Source organism: Schistocerca nitens, chromosome 4 (genome assembly GCF_023898315.1).
Source record: "Schistocerca nitens isolate TAMUIC-IGC-003100 chromosome 4, iqSchNite1.1, whole genome shotgun sequence".
NCBI classification, from domain to species: domain Eukaryota; kingdom Metazoa; phylum Arthropoda; class Insecta; order Orthoptera; family Acrididae; genus Schistocerca; species Schistocerca nitens.
Genome location: NC_064617.1, coordinates 345,770,742 through 345,795,360, shown reverse-complemented (window position 1 = coordinate 345,795,360; position 24,619 = coordinate 345,770,742). Strand labels below are relative to the sequence as shown.

The window sequence follows — 24,619 nt, the reverse complement described above, 5'->3', positions numbered from 1 at the left end:
GACGAAAGCACACATTACTAAATAACGCACCATCGTCTGCTTCAAATTCCTAGGATACTATTTCGTGGACCTCCTTTTAATGCTCTTCTCTTCCACCATCGTTTTATTTTCCTTTGGTTTTCATTTCCGTTGTTAGCTGCACGTGCAAGTACCAAGTAGGCCGCCGCTGCGATAGTTTATCATCCTTTATACTGCAAGACCGACACACGTGTGGCACAAATTCTGTTGCTTTGGTATAAATTAACCTGCCGCATGCAACATACGCCGCAAGATGTTGCCTGTTGTATCATGCTACAAGACGACGCACGCCACATTTCCGTAGCATGCCACAATGTTGCAAGACGTCGCCCCAGCGTAAACGAGGCTTTAGGGCTAGGTCTGTATTTTAAGGTGGATGTGATGTGTTGCGTACGAAACTAAAACCTGCAATCAGATCCAAACGTCGTAGAAAACTGTGAAGAGGTGTCATCCTGCAGCAAGATAACGCTCGCCCACATTCTGCCAAACGGACAGCCGTCGCAATAAAGGAGTTGAGATTCGAGGTGCTGGAACATCCACCATACGGTCTAGACCTGGCTCCAAGTGATTTTCACATGTTTGGACCCTTAACGGAAGCACTACAGGGAAGAAGATTAGAAAGTGATGAAGACGTCATTGCTGCGGTGCAAAATTGGTTACAGATGCAACCGATAAACGTATTTTCTGATGAAAAAAAAAAAAAAAACTCATAAAACGTCGGGAAAACTTCATTGAAGCCTAGGGAGGTTACATAGAAAAATAACGCATGTTTCAGTTTTCTATCATCAGAATAAGTACAGCTTTTCACAAATGTGCTTTACTTTTTGAATTCTCATCGTATACCTGTCTGTAGATGATTTTGTAAATAAACGTTACCAATAATGTACTTTTAAAGATATAAAAAGGAATAGCTTTTCTGATAGTGCATACGCGTGAATAGTGAGTTTCGGCATTAACATCTATTTATAAATAACTGTTTAACCATGGGTAACGCCACGGTCCAAGCTAGTAACATACGTAATTATACTAACCCCCTAAGACATCCCCCCCACTGGTAAAACCACAAATCGCACACTGATGTGACGTACGCGCCGCGGCCTTGCTTTCTCGTGGGCCTCGGTTTCTGTAAAATGACGTCATGCGCAGTCTGTGTTATCTATGGTCTACGGTTCAAACGCAGTCCTTGGATTTCAGAGGTCAAAGAAAAACAGACAACAATAAAAAGTTGCGCGTCCGCTTCTTTTGTGCACAGAAAAAGCAAATATTCTACATCAGGCCCTCCGTTACTGAAATTGCTCTTGTCGGAAGTAGCAACGGTTACCGGCGAAAATCGCGCGCCGTACGGTCATTACGCACAGCGAGATGTATTCGAGACTGCGCGACTTACCCAACATGGTGGAAGACGTGCTGAAAGGCACGGTGCTCGCGAACCCGGGCCTGTCGCTGCTGGAGGGCGAGCGGGTGGTGATGTTGCGCGACCAGGAGCAGCTGCGCGGTAAGGTGAAGGTGGTGTCGGGCGGCGGTACGGGCCGCGAACCGTGGCCCGCGGGCTACGTGGGCGCCGGGCTGCTGGCCGCCGCCGTGCTAGGGGACGCCAACACGGCGCCGCCGCCGCGCGTCATCTTGCGCGCCTTCCGCCACCTCGCCTCCGGCCACTTCCAGGGCATCCTCGTGCTCGCGCGCAACATCACGGGCAACCGCCTCAACTTCGGCGCCGCCGTCGAGATGGCGCGCGCCGAAGACATCGAAGTCAGGATGCTGCTGGTCGGGGCGGTCGCCCGGCCGTCAGACAAGCGACGAGCGCTGCGCGACATCGACGCCACCGCCGTCCTCTGCAAGATCGCGGGCGCCATGGCCGAGAGCGGCTGCTCGCTCGACGAAATCTTTCACCTGTGCCAGACTCTGGCTACTAACGACTTGACGACCGTCTCCACGAGCTTGGCGGCGCCCTCTCTCGCGGGCTTCGTCACCGGCGACAGTGACACGCACTACCGTTGCGCGAAGAAACAACACCCGAGTCTCTCGGCCAGTCCCGACGCCGTGCGGGCGGCGCTGAATCCGTTCTTCGAAGACGCGTCGGAAGGTAACAGACGTATCGATCCGGAACACCAGGTCGTCGTCTTTATCGACAATGCGGGGAAGTCGCCCAAGCTGGAAGAGAATCTCGTCGTGTGGGAGACCGTCAGCTGCCTGCGCGAGAAGGGCTACGAAGTACCGAGGGCGTACTGCAGCGCTTTTATGACGTCCCCGGAAGACGCTACATTTTTCGTAACTTTACTTCGGATATCATTCACTTGCGTACTGAAGTACTTGGACGCGCCTACGACTGCCGTGAGTTGGCCTCGCCACCTCCAGTATACTCCTGGAGGTGCAGAAAGTGTGACGGTCGAGCTGCCACTGACTGTGGAGCCCACTCTTTCCCAGGGTGACGAGGACGAGGACGTTCTTCCCGAACCGGAGTACGCTGTCACGGATAAGTTTGCTTCGTGTGTGCTGCAGGTCATTAAGTGCACTGTCAAGTCGCTGATCGACTGTGAAAAACAGTTGAATTTGTACGACGAGTTCGGAGGAGGGAGAGATTGCGGAACGAATGTGAGGAAGGTGTCGAAAGCTATCGAGAGGGCAGTTACTAACGGAGATCTCGACGGTCACAATTTGTTCACATTATTTCGCGATATGAGCAAAATTGTGGAAAGTGCACGGGCGGGTGTCTCTGGCCTTTTGTATACTATATTCTTCGAGGCAGCTGCTAAGGTAAACCTCATTACATTTCCTGTACACTACGTTGTCTTGTTATAGATGATAGGTAGGTCCTGTTTGTCGGTATTTTGACAGTTAATTTGTAGTTCTTAGTGGCCAGTGTGACGCTTCAACACAGTATTGTATAGTGTATATATATGGACTAAAGTGACGAATGAAAATTTGTTACAAGGCCGGGATTCTACTCTGGGCCTTGTGCAGACCTACTTAATTTTTCCTATAGTGGCAACATTGTCGAAAGCTGGAAAAATTATTTCTCATTTTGAGAATGAACATGATTCCAAAGATGGTGAGCTGTTCATTGAGGCCTGCCGGAGTGGCCGAGCGGTTCTAGGCGCTACTGTCTGGAACCGCACAACCGCTACGTGATGTCCTTGGGTTAGTTAGGTTTAACTAGTTCTAAGTTCTAGGGGACTGATGACCTCAGCAATTAAGTCCCATAGTACAACGATAGCTGAGCCCCAAGCGACACTTTCGAATACGATGTCGGATGAGTGCGAATACTAACGTTGATATTGATTTGTAACATAGTTTTTCCAATAGAGCGTATACGTAGTGCCATAAAAATAGATAGTAACTACAAAATGACTTTTTTTCGTTCTTTAGTTACGTAAGGATGCTGGAAAGATAGGAAACGGTACATTACAGCACAATTTATTTACGATTCTCTTGTAACGTGCAGATATTTACCTAATAATATCGTTTCCCTTTAATAATAAAAAATTGCTCGTAAACACAGGAAGACTTGGCCTTATGCAGAAAGACGTATTCATATCCGACAAAGTGGAGTTTTGTTCGTGACACTTTCAGCCAAATCAGTGAATTTGGAAAGTAGGAAACCCATATAGAATGTAATACGTACAGTATTTAATGTACAAAAGAAGCCACAACAGTTGTATCTTAAGAGGAAAAGACACAGGCGGGATAATAAATCGTCAAAAGCAATAAAACTGTGGCAGCCGTGTCGCAAAAATGCGTGAACGGATAAGAGCCGCTCATGGCCGGCGCAAGTTAGCTGCGTCAGATATCCGTCGGCTTGCGTACCTGCCGATAGACAAAATAGTGGGAACGTGTTGCAAAGAAATGGCAGTGCGTACTGAGCCCGTCGTACAGTACAGACGGATTTTTCGAGAGTCTACAACTTCAAACTGTGGACCACGTTTCATACCTCCCATAGTCTTTATGAAACTGAAGAATGACAAATGCGCTGTCATTTTTTAGCTATTCTCGATTTTTATTGCACTACGTATGCTCCCTACTGTATAAACTAAGTTACAAATCGATACAAACGACAATACTGGATTCTTATTGCTTTCAATAGTGTCGCTCGCTGGCCGCTTGGTGCGCTGCTGCCGCTGTGGGTAACAAAAAACAGACGGAGTGTTGCGACTGTTTAGGTATACTGTTGTTTAGTCTCGAAGCGGGTATTGGGTAAATACGGATATTGTTTTATACTTTGACAGCGGAACGTCGGCTGAGAGCAGTGAAATACTACGCGATGGAGGTACATAGATTTTTGAGACGCAACTTTTCGCTACAACTATGCAGTGACGTTACTCTGGTACGCGATACACCCTCCGGGATCGGTGTTCGAATTGAACTGGTATGCAAAGACAGTTATCGCGATCGGCAGTTAAATTAACGGTGCGACTATATCGGCTTTCTTACCACTTGGAGCGCTATTGTCCGCCAGCTGTCAAACGGTGGCAACTTTCACAGCAGAGAGTGTCGTGACTTATGTTAGACTGTGACATGAGACTAACAGTATTATTTATTTAATAGAAGCGGAATAGGAAAGCAACAACTTACATGTGTCATGATTTATGAGTATGTGGTTGTGCAGAAACCTTAGAGTACATGCTGAATTACTGTGACTGAAACGATCAGTAATTATAATGTTGTTTGTCAAAAACAAACTTCTAACCATTTTGCCGTCTCAACTTCCCCATCAAATTTCCATTAATGAAACGGAACAGTTACACTCTTGTAGTGATTGGACCTCGATGTTCGTAGCAATGTTCAGTAGTAACACACCTTTAAGCATTTTACGTCTTCATCTCTGACAGATAAAATGGAGCCTGCGAGTCCAGGACCTCAGAAACAACTACCGAGAGTTACACTGCGCACATCTCCACTGGCGTACAGGGCTGCCAGTGACCTGCAGTTGCTCACTTCACTTTGTGTAAAGCCCGAGTTTGAGAGTAATGTCACTGCATACTTGTAGCGAAAAGTTGCGTCTCAATAATCTATGTACCTCCATCACATAGTATTTCACTGCTCTCAACCGACGTTCCGCTGTCAAAGTATAAAACAATATCCGTATTTACCCAATACCCGCTTCGAGACTCTGACAACAGTATACCTTAACAGTCGCGACACTCCGTCTGTTTTTTGTTACCCACAGCGGCAGCAGCGCACCAAGCGGCCAGCGAGCGACACTAGTGAAAGCAATAGGAATTCAGTATTGTCGTTTGTATTGATTTGTAACATAGTTTATACAGTAGTGAGCATACGTAGTGCAATAAAAATCGAGAATAGCTAAAAAATGACAGCGCATTTGTCATTCTTCAGTTTCATAAAGACTATGGGAGGTATGAAACGGCACCTTACCAGACAGTTTATTTCCGATTCTCTTGTAATGGACAAATAGTTACTGAAGATTGTCGTTCTCCTTTAACAGAAGAAGAAGAAGAAGAAAAAATTGTAGTAAACACCGGAATACCTGACCTTACAGAAAGACGTCGTATATCTACCCAGCAATGCTAAGTTTTTTACTGCCACACTTTCATCCAAATCAGTGAATGTGGGACATAGGAAACCCGTACGGAATGAGTATCGATATTCTTTAACATACATGATAAGCCACCATACCTGTGACTGAAAGGCAAGTCACACAGACGTGATAATAAAAAATCAAAGGAACAAAAACTGCTTCCCAACACAGAAGAAACGAGTTCCACAATAGTTGCTACATTGGAACCACAAACGGCAAGAATCTTCAACATATTCGCTTTTGAAGCAAAAGTGATTACATTTACAACAATATTCATATATTAGAAAGTCGAGTGAAGTGTAAGAATGGGCGAATCATTAGTCTCCATTAACAAATTTTTGTGTGTCAAGGAAAGTCCCTGTCACAATAAGAAAAGACAACGAGGGATATTTTTGCTTCTCAAGCATGAAATGTGTGTTTATATTCTTTTGCTCTCAGTGGGGTAGGCAGTTGTACATATATTGTACAGTATTTCTACATGAATAAGTTGTTTATGTCATTGAATCAGGAATATTTTTGTTTTTACATTTCTTTCAAGACAATTTACATCTCTTAGTAATTTACTAATGTATGGAAAGCAAAACATAATGCTTTCGTTAATTAAGTAGAAAAATAATTAAAATCTAACGTTGTCCTTACGACACAGGTAACTGACTGCTTTCTCACCGCTTGGAGCGATAGTGTCGCTCCAGCAGTCAAACAATGCTAACTTTCACAACAGTGTGTGTCGCGACTATATGTGAGACTGACTTGACAGATTCGTACATTCTATACATATCGCTCGCAATGGGCCCGCAGGTACAAGTGGAGATGTGACATAAATTTTCAAATCAAAACTGCAGTTTCATATATATTTTAAGTCTCATGCGTGTTAGAATAAACAAAGTCAGCAAAGTCTCTTTCATTTAGATCGTGTCTGTTTAAGAAAGTTGAGCATTTAATAGTTAACAAAAGGTGAGAAAAGGATTATAGATCATTTCATTGTGTGAAAAATCTGAAAAAGTACTACTACAGAATTTTTGGTCAATATTGGTGACTGAGATTTACACTGAAGAGCCAAAGAAACTGTACACTCGCCTAATATTGTGTAGGGCCCCTGCGAGCTCACAGGAATGCTGCAACATGATGTGGCATGGACTCGACTAATGTCTGTGGTAGTGCTGGAAGGAACTGACACTATGAATCCTGCAGGGCTGTCCATAAATCCATAAGATACGATGAGGTGCAGATCTCTTCTGAACAGCGCATTACAAGGCATCTCAGATATGCTCAATAATGTTCGTGTCCAGGGAGTGGCCAGCGGAAGTGTTTAAACTCAGAAGGGTGTTCCTGGAACCACTCGGTAACACGTGTGGGGTGTCGCATTGCCCTGCTGGAATTACCCAACTCCATTGGAATGCACAATGCACATGAATGGAGGCAGGTGATGAAACAGGATGCTCACCTGTCAGTGTCGTATCTAGACATATCAGGGATCCCATATCACTCCCAACTGCACACGCCCCACACCATTAGAGTGTCCACCAGCTTGAACAGTCCCCTTCTGACATGCAGGGTCCATGGATTCATGAGGTTGTCTCCATACCTGTACATGTCCATCCACTCAATACAATTTGAAACAAGATTCTTCTGACCAGGCAACAAGTTTCCAGTCATCAACAGTCCAATGTCGTTGTTGATGGGCCCAGGCTTGGCATAAATCTTTGTGTTGCGCAGTCATCAAGGGTACACGAGTGGGCTTGTTGATGGCCCAGCATTGATATCTACAGCAATTTGTGTAAGGGTTGCACTTCTGTCATGTTGAACAAATCTCTTCAGCCATTGTTGCTCATGTTCTTGCAGAATCTTTTTCTGGCCGCAGCAATGTCTGAGATTTGATGTTTTACTGGATTCCTTGATATTCACGGTGCACTCATGAAATGATCATACGGAAAAATCCCCACTTCATTGCTACCCCGGAGATGCTGTGTCCCATCGCTTGTGCGCTGACTACAACACCACATTCAAACACACTTAAATCTTGATTACCTGCCATTGCAGCAGCAGTAACGTATGTAACAACTGCATCATACACTTGCTGTTTTATGTGGTTTTGCCGACCACAGTGCCATCTTCTGCCTGTTTACATATCTCTGTATTTGAATATGCATGCCTATACCAGTTTCTTTAGCACTTCATTTTACATGGTTGAGAGTTCCTTATGTCATCCATAGATCAATTTTGTGTGTGTCCGAGCCCATGTCCCCATGAGCAATTGCATGGAACTGGGGAAGAGACAGCTACTTGAACTTTTAAGATCTTTCCCAATGGCAGTAGTTATTTTCTCGAGCTAGTAACTGCATGTACATTTACTGCCCTACATCTTAAACAACTAGTCCAGTGAACCTCCTGAATAGTTTCTGCAGAGTCATCCATACTGCAGTTTAGCTAATTTTGGACATAGTATCTGTGTTTTTGAGTAAGTAACTCCATCAATGTGTTGGGTGTGTTGTAGGCCTTTCATTGAGTGGGTACATACGAGAACGCGATCATGTAAGTTGTTAGCACAGAAGTTGTTATCACATGTCAAACATGCTCTTGTTTTTCATTTAATAATCTTAGGCCATTATATTTAGTCTGGTATTTTTCAATAAGTTGATACTGTCCCCGTAGTCTCATTCTGTAAAGTCTGCAAAATACTAAATAATTTTATTCCAAATTACTCAAGCCATGAATTTCTTTAGATGTTGCCATATGTAGAAGCCAGACGGTACCAAATCTGCTGTACATAGTGAATGTTTGAATAATTCATCATTGAAGTCACAGCTTCCCTTTGCCACAGCCCCTTTGTGGGAAGCTGCCAAGCCCCTATCACAGAATATTTGTTTAGTATTAGTTAGTTATTTTTTCTCCTTTTCAAATTAATCTGTCAGAAGAATAGTTTTTGAAGCCCAGAAACATTGAGCACAGTAATACTTATCTATACAGTCACCTTCTAATGAAAGTGATGTTGATGCTGATAATTATTTCTGTGTTCCTTTTAATATTTTTGTAACATCTCACTGTTATATGAAGAATATGAGTAACCTTTATTTATAAATTCATTAAAGGTTTTCAATTAATTGTACTTATTGTCTAATGAATACTTCATGTCATAAGAAGTGCTTGATGAAAACCAAACTGGTTGAAATTTGCATATGCCACTTCGGGTAATCTAATGAGACATGTAGGAATGCAAATGTAGTGTCAGGCATGGTTATATACATGTGTGGGCAAATGGTGCAGGAGAGAAGCAGGCACTTGAGTGTTCCATCCATTTGAGACGTCATGGTATTCACATTGCAAAGTTTGACAGTTGAGGAGCAGTGAGGTATTATCAAATTTGTGACTGTGGAAGGGTTTAAACTGGCTGATATTCATCACCGGGGAGTGTCCATATTTTGGGGGAGACTGTGTGTCCATCAAGTCAGTGAGAAAGTGGAGTTCCCATTTTCATTATGGACCCTGAGATCACACAAAGTGTAATGGGCAAGTTCAAGTGAGAGCAGCCTGAGCAGCTGTCCTGTGACATCCATGTGTTTGGTCTGTTAAAAAACATCGCAAAGGAGGGTGCCTCAGCTTGGACGATGAACTGAAGGACACAGTCCATGACTGGCTGCTGTCACAGCCATAGGAATTCTGGGTACAGGGGATTCTTTGGCTCATGAGACAGTGGTATAGTTGCATTCAGGCCTCTAGTGATTAATTTTGAATAAAGACTTCAGTTATATCCTCAGTGTTGTTTAGTACCTTTTCTTTTGAACACGCCTCATAAATGTAGAATTACCTCAGAATATTATCCCAAATAGACATTAACTCATAGAAATATGCAAAGTAAGCCAACTTTCTGACATTTTCAGCAGCAAAATTTGTATTCACATGCAGAGTAGATGATGTTGAACTTGAGTATTTAAGAATACCCATAATATGTGATTTCCATTTCAAATTTTCTAGTAATACAGACATCTAAAATGTTTAACTTTTCCGTTTTATTTATATCTTGTACCCCAAACCCGATTATAAACTGTGTTAATTTCTGTGCTGTACATAAGTGAACAGTCTGTACTGTTTTTTTCTTAAAATTTCTCAATGGTTATATTTGCAGAAAATCAGTCAATAATTGAATCAAAAATTTTATTTACTGTATCTTCCAGTGGTGTGCCTCCAATGTATTTCATTGTTATGCTTTATTGTCAGGAAGAGAACAGTTTTTGTTTTATTTTTATAATGTGGGTATTAATGTATAAGTCTACAGGAACATGAGCCAACCTAGGGTAATATTCAACTGTATGGAATGGAGGTAAAACGAGAGAATTCTGTTGTATAACCTGACAAAGTTGCCTTACATAATTCTTCCTGTCTCAAGTACGTAGCATCAGTGGCAATGAAGATTTTTTACTTGGTTTTCCATGTGACTAATATTTCTGTATGTTATACTAAATTTGTTTCTGAGTTTGTCTTTCATTAATAGAACTAATGATTCAGTGATGTTACTGAGAACAGTACCTGTTAGAATGAAGACAGAAATTTAAGCACTATGTGAGATTGTTTGGGCAAAACTCAGTAACAAGTAAGGGCATGAACTTTTAATTGGGTCCTTCTATGATCACTAGATTCGCCTCTAAATGTAACTGAAAAGTTAAGAGGAAACCTCTGCTCACTGATTAATAAGTTCCTCAATCATACTGCTATTGTTTAAGAAGACTTTAATCACCCAAAACTCAATTGATATGGTTACAGCTTTTTAGCGTTTGTATGACAAGGTGTCCTGTGTAACAATACTAAATGCCTTTTCTGAAATATTCTTGGAACAGGTAGTTTGGAAGCCAGTCCATGGCAGAAATATATTAAATCTGATAGCAACAAATAGACATGGCTGCCTTGGCAATGTCTACATTGAACTGGTATCAGGGACCACAAGGCATTTTTAGCAGAAATGGTTACTTAAGTACAAAGGGTTACTAAAACAAGTAGGAAGATTTACATATTCAGGAAACTAGCTAATAAGGCAGTAATGTCATATCTCAAGGAACTACGGCTCAAGTTTCAGAATTTTTCCATCAGTTTCATTACTTTTCTAATTTCCCATCGAATTAATCACAGTATATACTCAATTTATTAAAAGGCTATACCATAGAGATCATGTTCCAAACTGTTGTATTTGGTAAAGGTACAGTGTGGTAATGTATCATGAGCCACAATTTAAAATAAATGGACACGTCATATATTATGAATAGATTTTATTGAACATAACCAAAGGGCTAACAAACAGAACATTCAAGTAAAAATGCACAGGAGTAATTTTTGTGGTTCACAAATTACACCTAAAATTCATGTTGGTAAACATTTAAAAGCAACAAATTACTTTTGTTGTTTTAAGCCTATGTATCATTTCAATATTGTTAATCTCTATTGCCAAAGTACCGTGGGTGATGATCATGGTGCAGTATCACCAACTGGCTCAAGGTACAGTTTTCCTCCCACTTCAGTAAATGTTTAACTTAACCTAAAATAATAAAATGGCAGGAAAATTCACAGCCTGCTTATTAAGATAAATGTTTGCCATCATTATTAACCATTTAAGTTCAATTTTATTTCTGGATATATAGCAGGAATAACATTGAATTAAGAACAGAAAAACTAACTTCTAAGTGGGGGGAAAAAAGTACACACACGCAATGATACAAGTAGGAAATTGAAATAGTTGCTCCTTGCTTCTGTAACAAAAGCAGTCTATACTCATATCATAGTAGGCAACATATGGTGTAAAAAGACTGAAGTTAGATTTAAGAGCAGAGATACAAGATTGGCTCAAGGTACATGCCAGCTCAAGGTTCAAGCCTCTCCCCTACCTAGTAGAGCATCTCATGGTGGGAGGGACCCTGCATGATATGCAATTTATCTAAAGGAAATTCTAAAAGGCAATGAAAACTGCAAAATCAGTGTAAAATAAAGCATATAGTAAAGAGAGAAAAATGCCAAATGAAGTGCATTTAGCTGTCAGAGTGGCAATGCATGAAGTCTTTGACAACTACTGAAGCAGAATTTTTATCAAAAGATATCTCACAAAATCCAAGAAACTGTGGTCATCTGTAAAGGCTGCCAGTGGCTTCAGAGTTATGGTCCAGACACTCAGAAAGTAAAATTAAGGCTAGTAAAGCAAAAGCAATAATGCTGAACTCCGACAGGAGTGCTGCCCCACTTTAATCCCTGCACCACTACAAAGGTGAGTGATGTTCATATTAGTGCCAGTGGCATTGTTAAAATTGAACCAACCTTCAGGGCCCAATGGAATATCCATCATATTCTATACAAAATTTACAGCTGAGTTTACTCCCCTCTTAACCATAACCTTTTTAGTATCTGCACAGCCATTACAATACTGTTACTCTACACTGTTGGTGTAGGTACTTCATGGCCAGTAGTGGCTTGATGACAATCAGGACCCCTCAAGAGAAGACAAACTTGTTATGCGAGTCAGTCTGTGGGAAGCAGAATGTTTGAACCCACTGAGACACACGCATGGCAACAAAATCAGCACATGACTCGTTCAGTCAGCTAACAACTTAGCACACAACAACACTGCACGCAAACTGAGGTCCACAGTAGTTGAAATCGGTTAAGCACTGGGACACCTGGTTTACTGCCAGTCACAGGTAAATACCTCCATCAGGTCTGCTGCGTATGCCCTACATAGCAGATTTCAACACTGTTCTGCTACACTAGCGTCACTAGCTCTTCTGCCTCCATAGTGATGTTTGCTGGTGAGGGTACTAAATCCCTTCACCCTGAAATGGCTATGCTGGGCCATGACCTCGTCACAGAGCTGGAGATGGGCAGATCAGAATCCTTGGACTCTGCACTGGCAGGCACAGGTACAAGCCTCAGTGTGGGCTGAGACTGCAGATGATGGGAGGACAGCAGAAGGGATGGCAATGGGAAGCACACTGTTGCAATTGGGAGTCTGCAACTGGAGCAATGTCGTGACCAACTCTGCCACTCGTCTGACCAGAAGACCGCGGCAGTGAAGTCCCAATGACGACAGGTAGAGCTGATTTGCATGGTTGGACAGTTGCTCCCTACTAACATTCAGTCTGGAACCGAGCGACCGCTACGGTCGCAGGTTTGAATCCTGCCTCGGGCATGGATGTGTGTGATGTCCTTAGGTTAGTTAGGTTTAAGTAATTCTAAGTTCTAGGGGACTGATGACCTCAGATGTTAAGTCCCCTAGTGCTCAGAGCCATTTGAACCATTTACTAACATTTACCACAAACAACTGCTGATCTTGTGGTCCACCATGACACACAATAATCAACCCTGCCACTGGGCAAAGGATCTGGCTCAAACAGCAGCCCTGGGAGGATAATGTGGGGGGCCACAGTGATCTGTGGCATGTGGCTCAGTGTGCAACAAATGTAGCAGGCCCTCCGGCTGGCACCCATGCAAACATAACTTCAGACTGCACCTGTTGACTGGTGTTGCCTGGTATGTAACCAGAAAACTTGGCAACACATGCTCACGGAAAGAGGCAGACACAGAAGGTATGCACAAAGCACTCTACATCTGAGTCCACGGAAAATGCCGGGGCATTCGACAACTGACTCATTGCCCACCAACTGTCACAAACAGTTGGCAAGTGTTTTACCTGTAGGCATGCCCCACACATGGGCTCCATGTGCAAGAAGTCTCGGTGATAATTGGTACTCACCCAACGAATGGAAGGAGAACGACAACAAGGATCCAAAAACTGCTGTGGATGGGAATTACTATTCTGCGGATGATATACGAGCCCACTGAGCCCTGAATGGGTTAGGACAGGCATTGCTGCAGTGCCACTGCACTGGAATCATCAATGGCGGTGACATGTAATGACACGACAGGAGGTGAGGCCACCTGGGGTACCCCACAGGGCATTGGTAGCCGTTTACCATGCACGCCTAATCGTACCACCTGTCAGTTATCAGAAAGGATGTCCCACACCGCCACCGTAAGCTCGTGCGAGTCCATATTGTGGACAACATTGGCTGAAGAAGGCTCAGATAGAGTCAGGACCCTGGTGTGAACTTCAGGATCAGAAGCTAATTAGACAGTCATTTCCCAAATTAGAGAGTCTGCACGAGAGGTAGCATATTTGGGGCACTCAAAACAACACCTGTGCGAGAGGCCCTGCAAATTGGTGACGCAGGGCACGTATGACTGCCCAGGGCGTTTGTGGTGTTGGTTCAGCTGCATCCGTGCCACCACCACTTGTGTTTGATGATCAAAATAGTGCATAAGCAACTGACAAAGCTTGTCAAAGGGATGTTTCTTGGATTCGATGGAGGGCTTCAAATTTTGGACAGTTTTCTACAAGCCCACGCTACTGGATGACAAGAAGGGAACTTTATCAGCTGGGTTGATGATACACATTTCCTGGCAGTCCAGCAAGAACTGGTGGAAATTTACCTTTGCACACACTCATTGAAGCTGATGAATGGTGTCAGGGATAGAGAAGAAAACTTCCCAGTGGGTGCCTGCCCCCTCATGTGGCAAAGCAAGGGTGCAAAGCAAGTTGGCATCAGTGCCTGCATCTGTACCTGTTGATGTTACTAATGCTGCTGCTGCTGCCGCCACCGCCGCCGCCGCTGCCGCCGCCGCTGCTGCTGCTCATTCTGTAGGTATGTTCATTCTGTAGGCACAACTGTTCCCACCAGGATTGTAGAAACACCAGATCCATTGTGGCTCAAAGTTAACACTACAAAAAGAGAGAAAAGAATTGTGGCATTACTTGCTTCAGAATGTCCTTCGTCACCATTCTGCACAAGCTTGATAGTGCTATTACTCTATGCTGTTGGCATGGGTACATCAGAGGCTGACGGTTGCTCAATTACAACCGAGGAACAGAACCCCGTGAGAGGAAACGAACTCACCACGTGAGTCGATCTACGGGAAGCAGAGCATCTGAAGCCGCATACAGACATGCAGGGCAATAAACTCAGCTTGCAGCATGCATAGGTGGCTAATGACTGAACACATGACAATAATGCATAGCATGAAGCACAGGGTTAGGTCAGTGGTAGTTGAACTCTGTGTAAACATTGGGCACTCTGGCTTACTGCCACCTGCAGGTAGACACCTCTGTCATCGAATCTGCCCATGCTACATGTCACATGCACTCTCCATGGCAAGTTTCCAAACTGTTCTGCTGCACCACCCACCATAGCTCATCTGCCTCCATCACAATGTCCTCTGGCAGGGATACTAAAACCCTCAGCCAACACACAATCAATAAACACACACACACACACACACAGTAGTTGGAAGAAGCACAGGTCACACACATTTGCCAGAAGTGAGCCACATAATCACTGTCCATTATCCCTGTTGTAGAATCTTAGAACATTTTCGGATCTCAAATGTAATCTTGGGCGGAATGATCTCCTGGATACTGACCAGCAACAATTGCAAAAACATTGGTCTTGTTAAACCCAACTTGAATTTCTCTCACATGACATCCAAAGGACAATGATCACAGCAGTCAGGCACCTGCAGTAACTTTACTTTTGAAAACCATTTAATTTGGTACTACCTGCAGGCTTTCCAACAGAAGTAAGATCATTTGAGATATCAGAAAACATAGTGTGTTACATTGGGTGGAGAGTCATCGACAGGTGTAGAAGTAACTCCAGATATGTCCCAGGTAAGTGTGCTGGGAAATTTGCTGTTCATATTACTGTATTTGCTAATGATCAAGCAGGCAATATTAATATAAATGTAGAATTTTTGCATGGGATGTACTTATCTGTAAAGAAGAACTTTCTGAAAATTTTCACAAACATTCACTCAGATCTTGAAGGGATGTCAATGTGGTGCAAAGATTGGAGCTTCAAAATGTAAAGTCCTGCACCTCACAAAACTCATAAATGTAGTATCTTAGGGCTACAATATCAGTGAGTCACAACTGCGATATAACAAGTTGTAGAGACGTGAATGGAATTTTCATATGGGCTTAGCAAGTGGCAGACTTCACTTCATTGGTAGAATACTGGGAGAATGCTGTCATTATACAAAAGAGATAACTTACAAACACTCATCTTATTCGTCCTAGGATATGGGACCCATACTCAATAGTACTAATAGGGGATATTGTAGGTATACAAAGAAGGGCAGTACAGATAGTCACAAGACTCCAGGTAGAATATCCCAAAAATTTTGTAATTTTTTAACCTGAAGATAATTTCTTTCTCTCTCTCCTCCCCCCCTCCCCCCTCCTCTCTCTCTCTCTCTCTCTCTCTCTCTCTCTCTCTCTCTCTGTGTGTGTGTGTGTGTGTGTGTGTGTGTGTGTGAGAGAGAGAGAGAGAGAGTGAATTGAGTATTTATTTGACTGTGGTTAGATGTGTGTACATACACATTTTTTACTTTGACCTTCGCAAATAATATTTGCTTCTCCTTTCTTATACATCTGTAAGATTTACTACTATATCTTTCCAGACCGGAATGAACATTTTGCATTTTGGTTCCCTGAGATAAGAATATCTTTAGACTGTAGCTAATGCCAGCTGAGCCACGCTGAAGCAAGCTATTGCTTGTTTTCATATTTTAGGTCCACAAGTTATACAGCAGAATATTACAGTGGCACTCTTCATATAATCACAAGTATTACAGCTATATATAGAATGCTCATGTCATTGCAAGATGATACAAGTCATATGCTTTATGAATGTGGAGCAAGGTGTTGTACAGAAGTATCAGTAATATTTCAGCCAAATGGATAAGCTGCACAAAATAATTACAATTAACAATGTGAATGACAATAACCACGTTAATCAGATGGGGGAAAAGTGATGTGAGGAAACATTGGAAATCCTAAATCTGGATGGGAATTTAAACCCCATTCTCCTGAATGCAAGTTGGTAGCATGCCACAATAGAAAATCCTGTACTGCTCTAGTCACTTTTCCTCTACTGGGAGGATGATGATAATATAATAATAATAATAATAATGATTTTTCTCATCAGTATCATCATCATCATTATCTGCAAGGGAACCACTAGTGCACAACTGAAATTGTATGATCAACATGGTATCTGAGGATTAGCAGAACACTTATTTCGTTTCTTTTTAGTATAGAGTGAGGAATACATGCAGTATGAATACCAGGTAATTTGTGGATTGTGTGAAAAACACTTATGAAAACTGAACAGTGAACGAAGAATATTAACTGGCCAGGCTAGAGAGGGTAGTGTTGTGACTCGCTGATCATTCAAAGCGCCGCCGCGAAATTACCCGCGTCCTCTATATGCGGCGCTGTCTGCCAGCCATGCAGCAGCTGCACCACCTAAGCCACTGCTCGGCTGGCCGCTTAGGTGGCGCAGCTGCTGCATGGCTGTCAGACAGCGCCGCACATAGAGGACGCGGGTAATTTTGCGGCGGCGCTTTGAATGATCGGCGAGTCACAACAGATAGGGTGAGAAAACAGCGTGAAGAATTGAATAAGAAAGGAAAACTGGAAGAAATGTACTGAACAGTGAAATGTTTAATAAAAAGAGAACAAAGAAAAATAAGCAAATATTAAATGTTAAATAAAAATGGGTAAAAGACAGTGTGTACAGTAGAGGAGAAGAAAGGTTGGATGGTTTATATGGAAAAGTTGCACAGAGCACAGGTGTGATAAGACCAGACCTGTTTTGGAATGTGAATGGGGACAGGATGAAGGACACTGGGGTCCTGAGATACTGAAATGGGAATTGGAGAAAGCAATGCAGGAGCACCAGGAAAAGAAAGCATTGGAATGTGACAGAAAACCATCTGAGGCACGAAAGTATTAGATCCAAATTCAGTAGCCAGATTGGTCTAGGTAGTAAACAGGATTTATGACACAGGAGCGTGGTCCCACGATCTACTTAAGATCATTCCAGAACCTCTACCTAAAAAGTGCATCACAAAAGAATGCAACTATAGGACAATTAGTTTTATATCATGTTACAAAGGGTGTAATGTGAGTCATATTGAAGATAATTCAAAATAAATTTGAGGAAAATTCTGGGGAAGGCCAGTTTGGATTCAGAACAAGTAAAGAAACAAGAGATGCTGTAGCTTGCCCTCGTCCGTTTGACAGCAGTACCAGTTCAGCGTGAGCTACAGCCACTTGCCAGCTGTGTGGCTGCAGTGCCGGTATGACACAACCCTCCCCATCCATAAAGAGTTCAGCATTAGTTGCGGTCACTTGCTGGCTACTGTACGCCCGTGACAGTCCAGCATGATCTGCATTTTCTATGTGACTTTTTCTGCATTTGTCAATGTAGCATCGCTATGCCAGACAACATTGGTAGGAAGCAACCTCTACCATGAAACATTGATGTGAAACAGTCTCTGGTACAAAGCACCCTCTGCCACGCACAATTAGTTCAAAGCACCCTCCATCTCACATCGTATTAGGAAGCTTCTTGTGCTACCCAACATTGGTGTGGAGCACCCTCATTTCTCTAGCGTCAGTATGAAACAACATCTGCCACCCAACATTGGCACAGAGCACCCTGTGCCATGAAAGCTCTTTATGAAGCACCCTCTGCCATGTACAATGGTAAGAAGCGTCCTCCTCCATGCAGTGTTGGTACAAAGCTCTACTGCAACATAACATCACTATGAAGCATCCTCTGCCATGAAACATTGGTAGAAGCACCGTCAGCCATGAAACATTGGTAGAAGCACTGTCTGCCACATAACTTCAATAAAAACCAGCCTCCACGCAACATCAGTACAAAGTGCCCTCTGCCATGCACATTGAGTAAGAAGCTCCCTCTGACACACATCATCAGACATGAAGCACTCTCTGCCATGAAAAAATGGTAAGAAGTACCCTCTGTGATGCAGCATTGGTGCAGAACACCCTCTGCAATGTAACATCACAGCAAGGTGTATTCTGCCAAGAAACATTGATGCGAAGCTCCTTACATCATGTAACTTTGGTAGGAAGCACCCTCTGTCATGCAGCATCAGTACAAAACACCATCTCCCATGCACTTGTGGTATGAAGGATCCTCTGCCACATACAGTCAGTATGGAGTTCACATTGCCACCCAATGTCAGTATGAAGCAGCATCTGGCAGGCAGTATTGGTACGAAGGATTATCAACCATACAGCATTGGTACAGAGCACTTTCTACTATGTAACATTGGAAAGAAGCACCCTCTGCCATACATCATTGGTATAAATCACCCACTTCTGTCACACACCACTGGTATGAAGCACATTCTGCCATGCAAAATTGGTAAGGAACACCCTCTGCCATGCAGCATTGGTATGGAGCACCCTCTGCCACACAACATTGGTATGAAGCATACACTGACACACAACAGTAATATGTATAGATGATTCCAAGGAGTTCTGCTATTTGCCACCAGATGGCAGTAATTTTCGCATGGTAGCCATTCAAAATGAATTGGGAGGGGGGGAATCATGGGAATCATTCTAAATGCTCTCCACAATTTGGTTCCGTAGGTTTCCCAAAGCACAATCCACAGGATTTTAATGGAAAAGTTGCAGTATCAGAAATTGTGTGCATGATCAGTACTGTGTATGCTGACAGAAGACCACAAACAGCAGTGAGCTGACAATCCCTGCGAATTTCTTGGAGATTGAAATGATAGCTTCTTGGACTCAGTTTTCACAGGTGATGAAACCTGGGCATTCTGCTTTACACCTGAGACAAAACAACAGTCACATGAGTGGCAACATCCCTTTTCACACAAACCACGAAATTTTAAACAGTGATCGGTACTGTGAAACAGTGAAAAAATGCAGAGGGGCAATTCAAAATTGGAGAAGAGGAATGTTGAGCAAATGCTAAGCATTCTCCACAACAGCTGCCACCCACAAGTCACCCATCAAACTGTCAAATCTCCTGCAAAACTTTCGCTGGAGTGTGCTAAGCCACGTACAATACAGTCAGGGCATGGTACCAAATGGCTACCACTTAATCCCTAAGTTGAAGGAACTTTTATCTGGACAGTGGTTCTGCTCCAGCGATGAGGTGTAAGATGTGGTTCAATGCTTCGTGAAGCACATGGTGGTGAGACGGGATAACATGGACATTGTATAATGACCATGACCATGGTATCTACAAAAATGCATTTGTTGAAATGATGGTTATGTAGAACTTTTAAAATGCTGTAGCTGTTACAGAAAATAAAATGTTGCTTTTATGTATAAAAATATAGGAGGCCTTACTTTTGGGATTGTCCTGATATATATGTGGTACAATATGACATTGTGAAATATGGATTTTGTGAAACAGTTGCTAGGGTGAGCGAACAGATTACATTGGAATACTATAACCTGGAAGCCTTAAAGGACTGTGAGCTCAATGTTGAACAAAAATAATGTATTCAAAATAAACTCCCCAAGCAGTTATGGCAAGGGATGATCAATACCTCTTACATCGTGTCAGTTGAGTCTTGCAAATGGTAACAAGGCATATAAAAATAACAAAAAATGTACACATTTTTCATCATATAAGTTTATGTGGTCCCAAGGTGTGTATTCCATTAACAGTATGACACCATACCACAGGAAGATCCAAGTGTAGGAACGTTGTGGATAGAGATAATATGTTGAGCCATCTTTTGTTTCAAAGTGGACCCATTTTTCTTTTCAAGGTCAATGTTCCAAGCACTTAAAATTGGAGACAGTATAGGTTGTGGAACAATCACACATACATGTGTGAAACATCTGAAAACTGTGCTGGGCAATTACTACTTTTGGCAGACTGAAAAACTGGCACATCATCCAAATCTTTTATACACTTGTGTCTTAGAACCTTCACACAAATGAGATGAGGCATTTTGTATAATCAAGGAATATGAGTTGTGGTATATATGTGACTATTTTTCAACAAACTGTGTCCACTAGTATTGATTAAGTTCATCAGAATCTGCCAACCCAGTTGTAGTGGATAAGCATTTTACTGTGAACACATTCTTGTGCTCCATCAGGAAGCTGCTATGTATGAGGTATGATACAATAGAAATGAGACTGATACTGCAAATTTGTGTACGTTGAATTAGTGATAGTTGCTTTCAATGTGTGACCCATTTATGTCCACAGATTCATTTGTTTCAGTGCTCAGGCCATTTTGGTGTCTAGCTTTCTGTGGAGCTGTGGTAAAGTGTTCATCTATTGGCACTGAGTTGCTCAATTTTTATGCATGTAAATGAAAGCAGCCTCAGTAGTTTTGTGTCTACTTGGTAGGTGGTGATCACGTTTTTATAGACATAAATGGTGAGTCTCACAGAGGTCATTTAGTGTACATCATTTACAGGAACCCATGATCAGTGCTACCCTGGGGTTTTAATCCTATTGAAATATGCTTGGGGTTCATTTGGGAAATGTGTTACACCTAGATTAACACCTTCTGTGTCTTTTCCAGAGCTGAAAATTGCTCTTTGTGAGGAATAAATTTGATAAATAATCTCTTTAGACCCTTGTCATGTGAATGTTGAATAGTGTCGTCATAGTGACTGCACAGATTCTTGAGGACTGTACCCATCAGTAATTCCATTTAATCCATCCCATATAAGTGTGATACAGTTTTGCCACACACCTCATTGGAGGACAGTTGCTTTACCTGTTGCTGAACTACATCGTTAGTTAAAAAAATTGTCTGCTGCTATGTAGAGTAAGCAGATTGGTTTATTAATTATATTATACTGTATACGAATATATCATACATCCTCCTGTGCCTATCACTGTGATTTAAAATGTAACCTTTAAAGAAATCAAACAATGGAAAATCCAGGATGGGATGTAACAATACCAGAGAAGGAAACTTGCTACTCACCATATAGTGGAAATGCTGAGTGGTGATAGGCACAACAAAAAGATTCACACAATTATAGCTTTCGGCCATTAACGCCTTTGTCAGCAGTAGACACACACACACACACACACACACACACACACACACACACACACACACACGCACGCAAACGCAACTTGCACACACATCTGCAGTCTCAGATAGCTGAAACTACATTGCAAGCAGCAGCACCAGTGCACGATGAGAGTGATGACTGGGTGGGGTTAAGGAGGAGGCTGGGGCTGGGAGGGGCAGGAGATAGTATGGTGGGAGTGGTTGACTGTGAAGTGGTGCAGTTTAGACGGAGGGCAGGAGAGAAGGTGCGGAGGGGCGAGGAGGGGGGGGGGGGAGTAGCAGAAAGGAGATAAATAAAAAGAAATTGAAAGACTGGCTTTGGCAGTGAAATGATGGCTGTGTAGTGCTGGAATGGGAACAGGGAGGGGGCTGGATGGGTGAGGACAGTGACTAACGAAGGTTGAGGCCAGGAGGTTTACGGGAATGAAGGATGTGTTGCAGGGAAAGTTCCCACCTGCGCAATTCAGAAAAGCTGATTTTGGTGGGAAGGATCCATATGGCACAGGCTGTGAAGCAGTCATTGAGATGAGGGATATCATGTTTGGCAGCGTGTTCAGCAACAGGGTGGTCCACTTGTTTTTTTGCCATAGTTTGTCGGAGGTCGTTCATGCAGACAGGCATCCTGTTAGTTGTCATGCCTACATAGAATGCAGCACAGTGGTTACAGCTTAGCTTGTAAATCACGTGACTGGTTTCACAGGTAGCCCTGCCTTTGATGGGATAGGTGATGTTAGTGACTGGAATGGAGTAGGTGGTGGTAGGAGGATGTATGGGACAGGTCTTGCATCTAGGTCTATTACAGGGGTATGAGCCATGAGGTAAGGGATTGGGAGCAGGGGTTGTGTAAGGATGGACGAGTATATTTTCTGGGTTCGGTGGATGGCGGAATACCACAGTAGGAAGGGTGGGAAGGATAGTGGGCAGGCCATTTCTCATTTCAGGGCATGACAAGAGATAATCGAAACCCCTTGCGGAGAATGTAATTCAGTTGCTCCAGTCCCAGATGGTACTGAGTTATGAGGGGAATGCTCCTCCGTGGCCGGACTGTGGGACTTTGGGAGGTGGTGGGAGACTGGAAAGATAAGGCATGGGAGATTTGTTTTCGTACAAGGATGGGAGGATAATTACGGTCAGTGAAGGCTTCAGTGAGACCCTCGGTATATTGTGAAAGGGACTGCTCGTCACTGAAAATGCGATGACCATGGGTGGCTAGGCTGTACTGAAGGGACTTCCTGGTATGGAATGGGTGGGAGCTGTCGAAGTGGAGGTATTGCTGGTGGTTAGTAGGTTTGAAATGGACGGAGGTACTGATGTAGCCATGTCTGAGGTGAAGGTCAACATCTAGGAAGGTGGCTTGTTTGGAGGACCAGGTGAAGCAAATGGGGGAGAAGTTTTTGAGGTTCTGGAGGAATGTGAATAAGGTGTCGTCACCTTCAATCCAGATAGCAAAGATGTCATCAATGAATCTGAACCAGGTGAGAGGTTTAGGATTCTCGTAGCAACCACTGTGCTGCATTCTATGTAGGCATGACAACCAACAGGCTGTCTGTCTGCATGAATGGGCACCAATGAACTGTGGCCAAAAAACAAGTGGACCACCCTGTTACTGAACATGCTGCCAAACATGGTATCCCTCATCCCAATGACTGCTTCACAGCCTGTGCCAAATGGATGCTTCCCATCAACACCAGCTTTTCTGAATTGTGCAGTTAGGAAATTTCCCTGCAATACGTCCTACGTTCCCGTAACCCTCCTGGCCTCAACCTTCGTTAGTCATTGTGCTCACCCATCCAGCCCCCTCCCTGTTCCCATTCCAGCACTACACAGCCGTCATTTCACCGCCACACCCAGTCTTTTAATTTCTTTTTATTTCTCTCCTTTCTGCTACTTACCCCCTCCCCCCTCTGCACCTTCTCTCCTGCCCTCCGTCTAAACTGTAAAACTTCACTGTCTGCTACTCCCACCATACTATCCCCTCTTTTTGTTGTGCCTATTGTGACTCAGCATCTCTGCTGTATGGTGAGTAGCAACTTTCCTTCTCTGGTATTGTTACATTTAAAGAAAGTGTGATAACTCATCTAATGTCGTAATTGTTTTGTTCAATGTACTGAGTAACAGAATAGTTAACCAATAAAATTAAAAATTAATTTATAGGAGGGGAAGTATGAAAGGAGATTATGAAGAAATAAATAAAGGGGAATAAATATTAATTTAAAGTGCACAATGCGTGTGAATTTACTTCCATATTTTCAGCTGTCATTTTTTCTTTCCCCCTCACCCATGTGTGCTTACTCATCTACATCTCAAGTCATTTGATCCAGGCATTCCGTGATGTCGAAACACAAGAAGCCATAAGTGAACACTTGTGGCTGCAAGCTCTGGTGCTTGGAACTGAGGGATTGTTTCGTTGCACAAGCAGTCCAACTGCAAATGGCACTATGATTGACGCCTTATCAGCTGCAGTGAAAGAGTGGCGGCAGCAGCTGATTCTAGATGAAAAGTCCCCTTCTGACTGGGTCACAAGGCTAGCTGCAGTGGTGAAGGCTGCAGAAAATGCCGCATTGCGTACAGCGGAATTACGACCTGATACTGGCATTTCAGTTATTCCCGATCCTGGTGCATACACTGTTGGTGTGTGGCTTAGGACTTCCTATGAAGTTAGTCAAATGCTTTTCTGATGAAGATTGTATACCTGTATTTAATGTATGAATAAATGATCCAATAAACTTTAATAAAAAAGGAAATGTTTCTTTTATGCTCTGCAACTGTAGTTTGGCTCCTTATGCAATTATCAGGTGGAAGCTGAATGCTGCAACCACAGATAAAATGATGTTTTACTTACCCAGATACTAGTGATACAGATACAGAGCCATTATTACAAAGAAAAGCATTACATTTAAAAAATACAAAGCAAATATTTACGTTTTAAACAGGAGTAAAGAAGTTGATTTTACTATTGCAATCCACTTCTCTCACATATGCAAAACTGAAAATGTAGTTTAACAGAGGGGAAATAGGAAATTGTACCTGCCCATGCAAAATTTAGGTAACATTCTGTGTCATTGTTTATTGCTTTCAAGTATTTCCAGTAGTGTCATCTCACATCTGTAATCTTTTCCTGACAATGTGTAGAACATCA

At 42.9% G+C, this 24,619-nt stretch overlaps 2 protein-coding genes across 6 annotated transcripts in view; both read left to right on the top strand.

The window, feature by feature from the left end:
- Positions 1-24,619, top strand: part of LOC126251859 (folliculin) — a 180,727-nt gene that overhangs the window by 51,338 nt on the left and 104,770 nt on the right. The window lies entirely within an intron of this gene.
- LOC126252302 (uncharacterized) lies at positions 1,744-24,158 on the top strand. The gene is made up of 2 exons (XM_049953184.1): positions 1,744-2,772; positions 23,802-24,158. The coding sequence occupies exons 1-2, from the start codon at positions 1,744-1,746 to the stop codon at positions 24,156-24,158; spliced, it is 1,386 nt and encodes a 461-aa protein (XP_049809141.1).

Bases quoted from the DNA above. Each gene is read 5' to 3' on its own strand.
- LOC126252302 (XM_049953184.1), top strand. From the start codon at position 1,744: ATGGCGCGCGCCGAAGACATCGAAGTCAGGATGCTGCTGGTCGGGGCG. The intron at 2,773-23,801 runs GTAAACCTCATT...CATTTGATCCAG, and splicing joins TCTTCGAGGCAGCTGCTAAG to GCATTCCGTGATGTCGAAAC.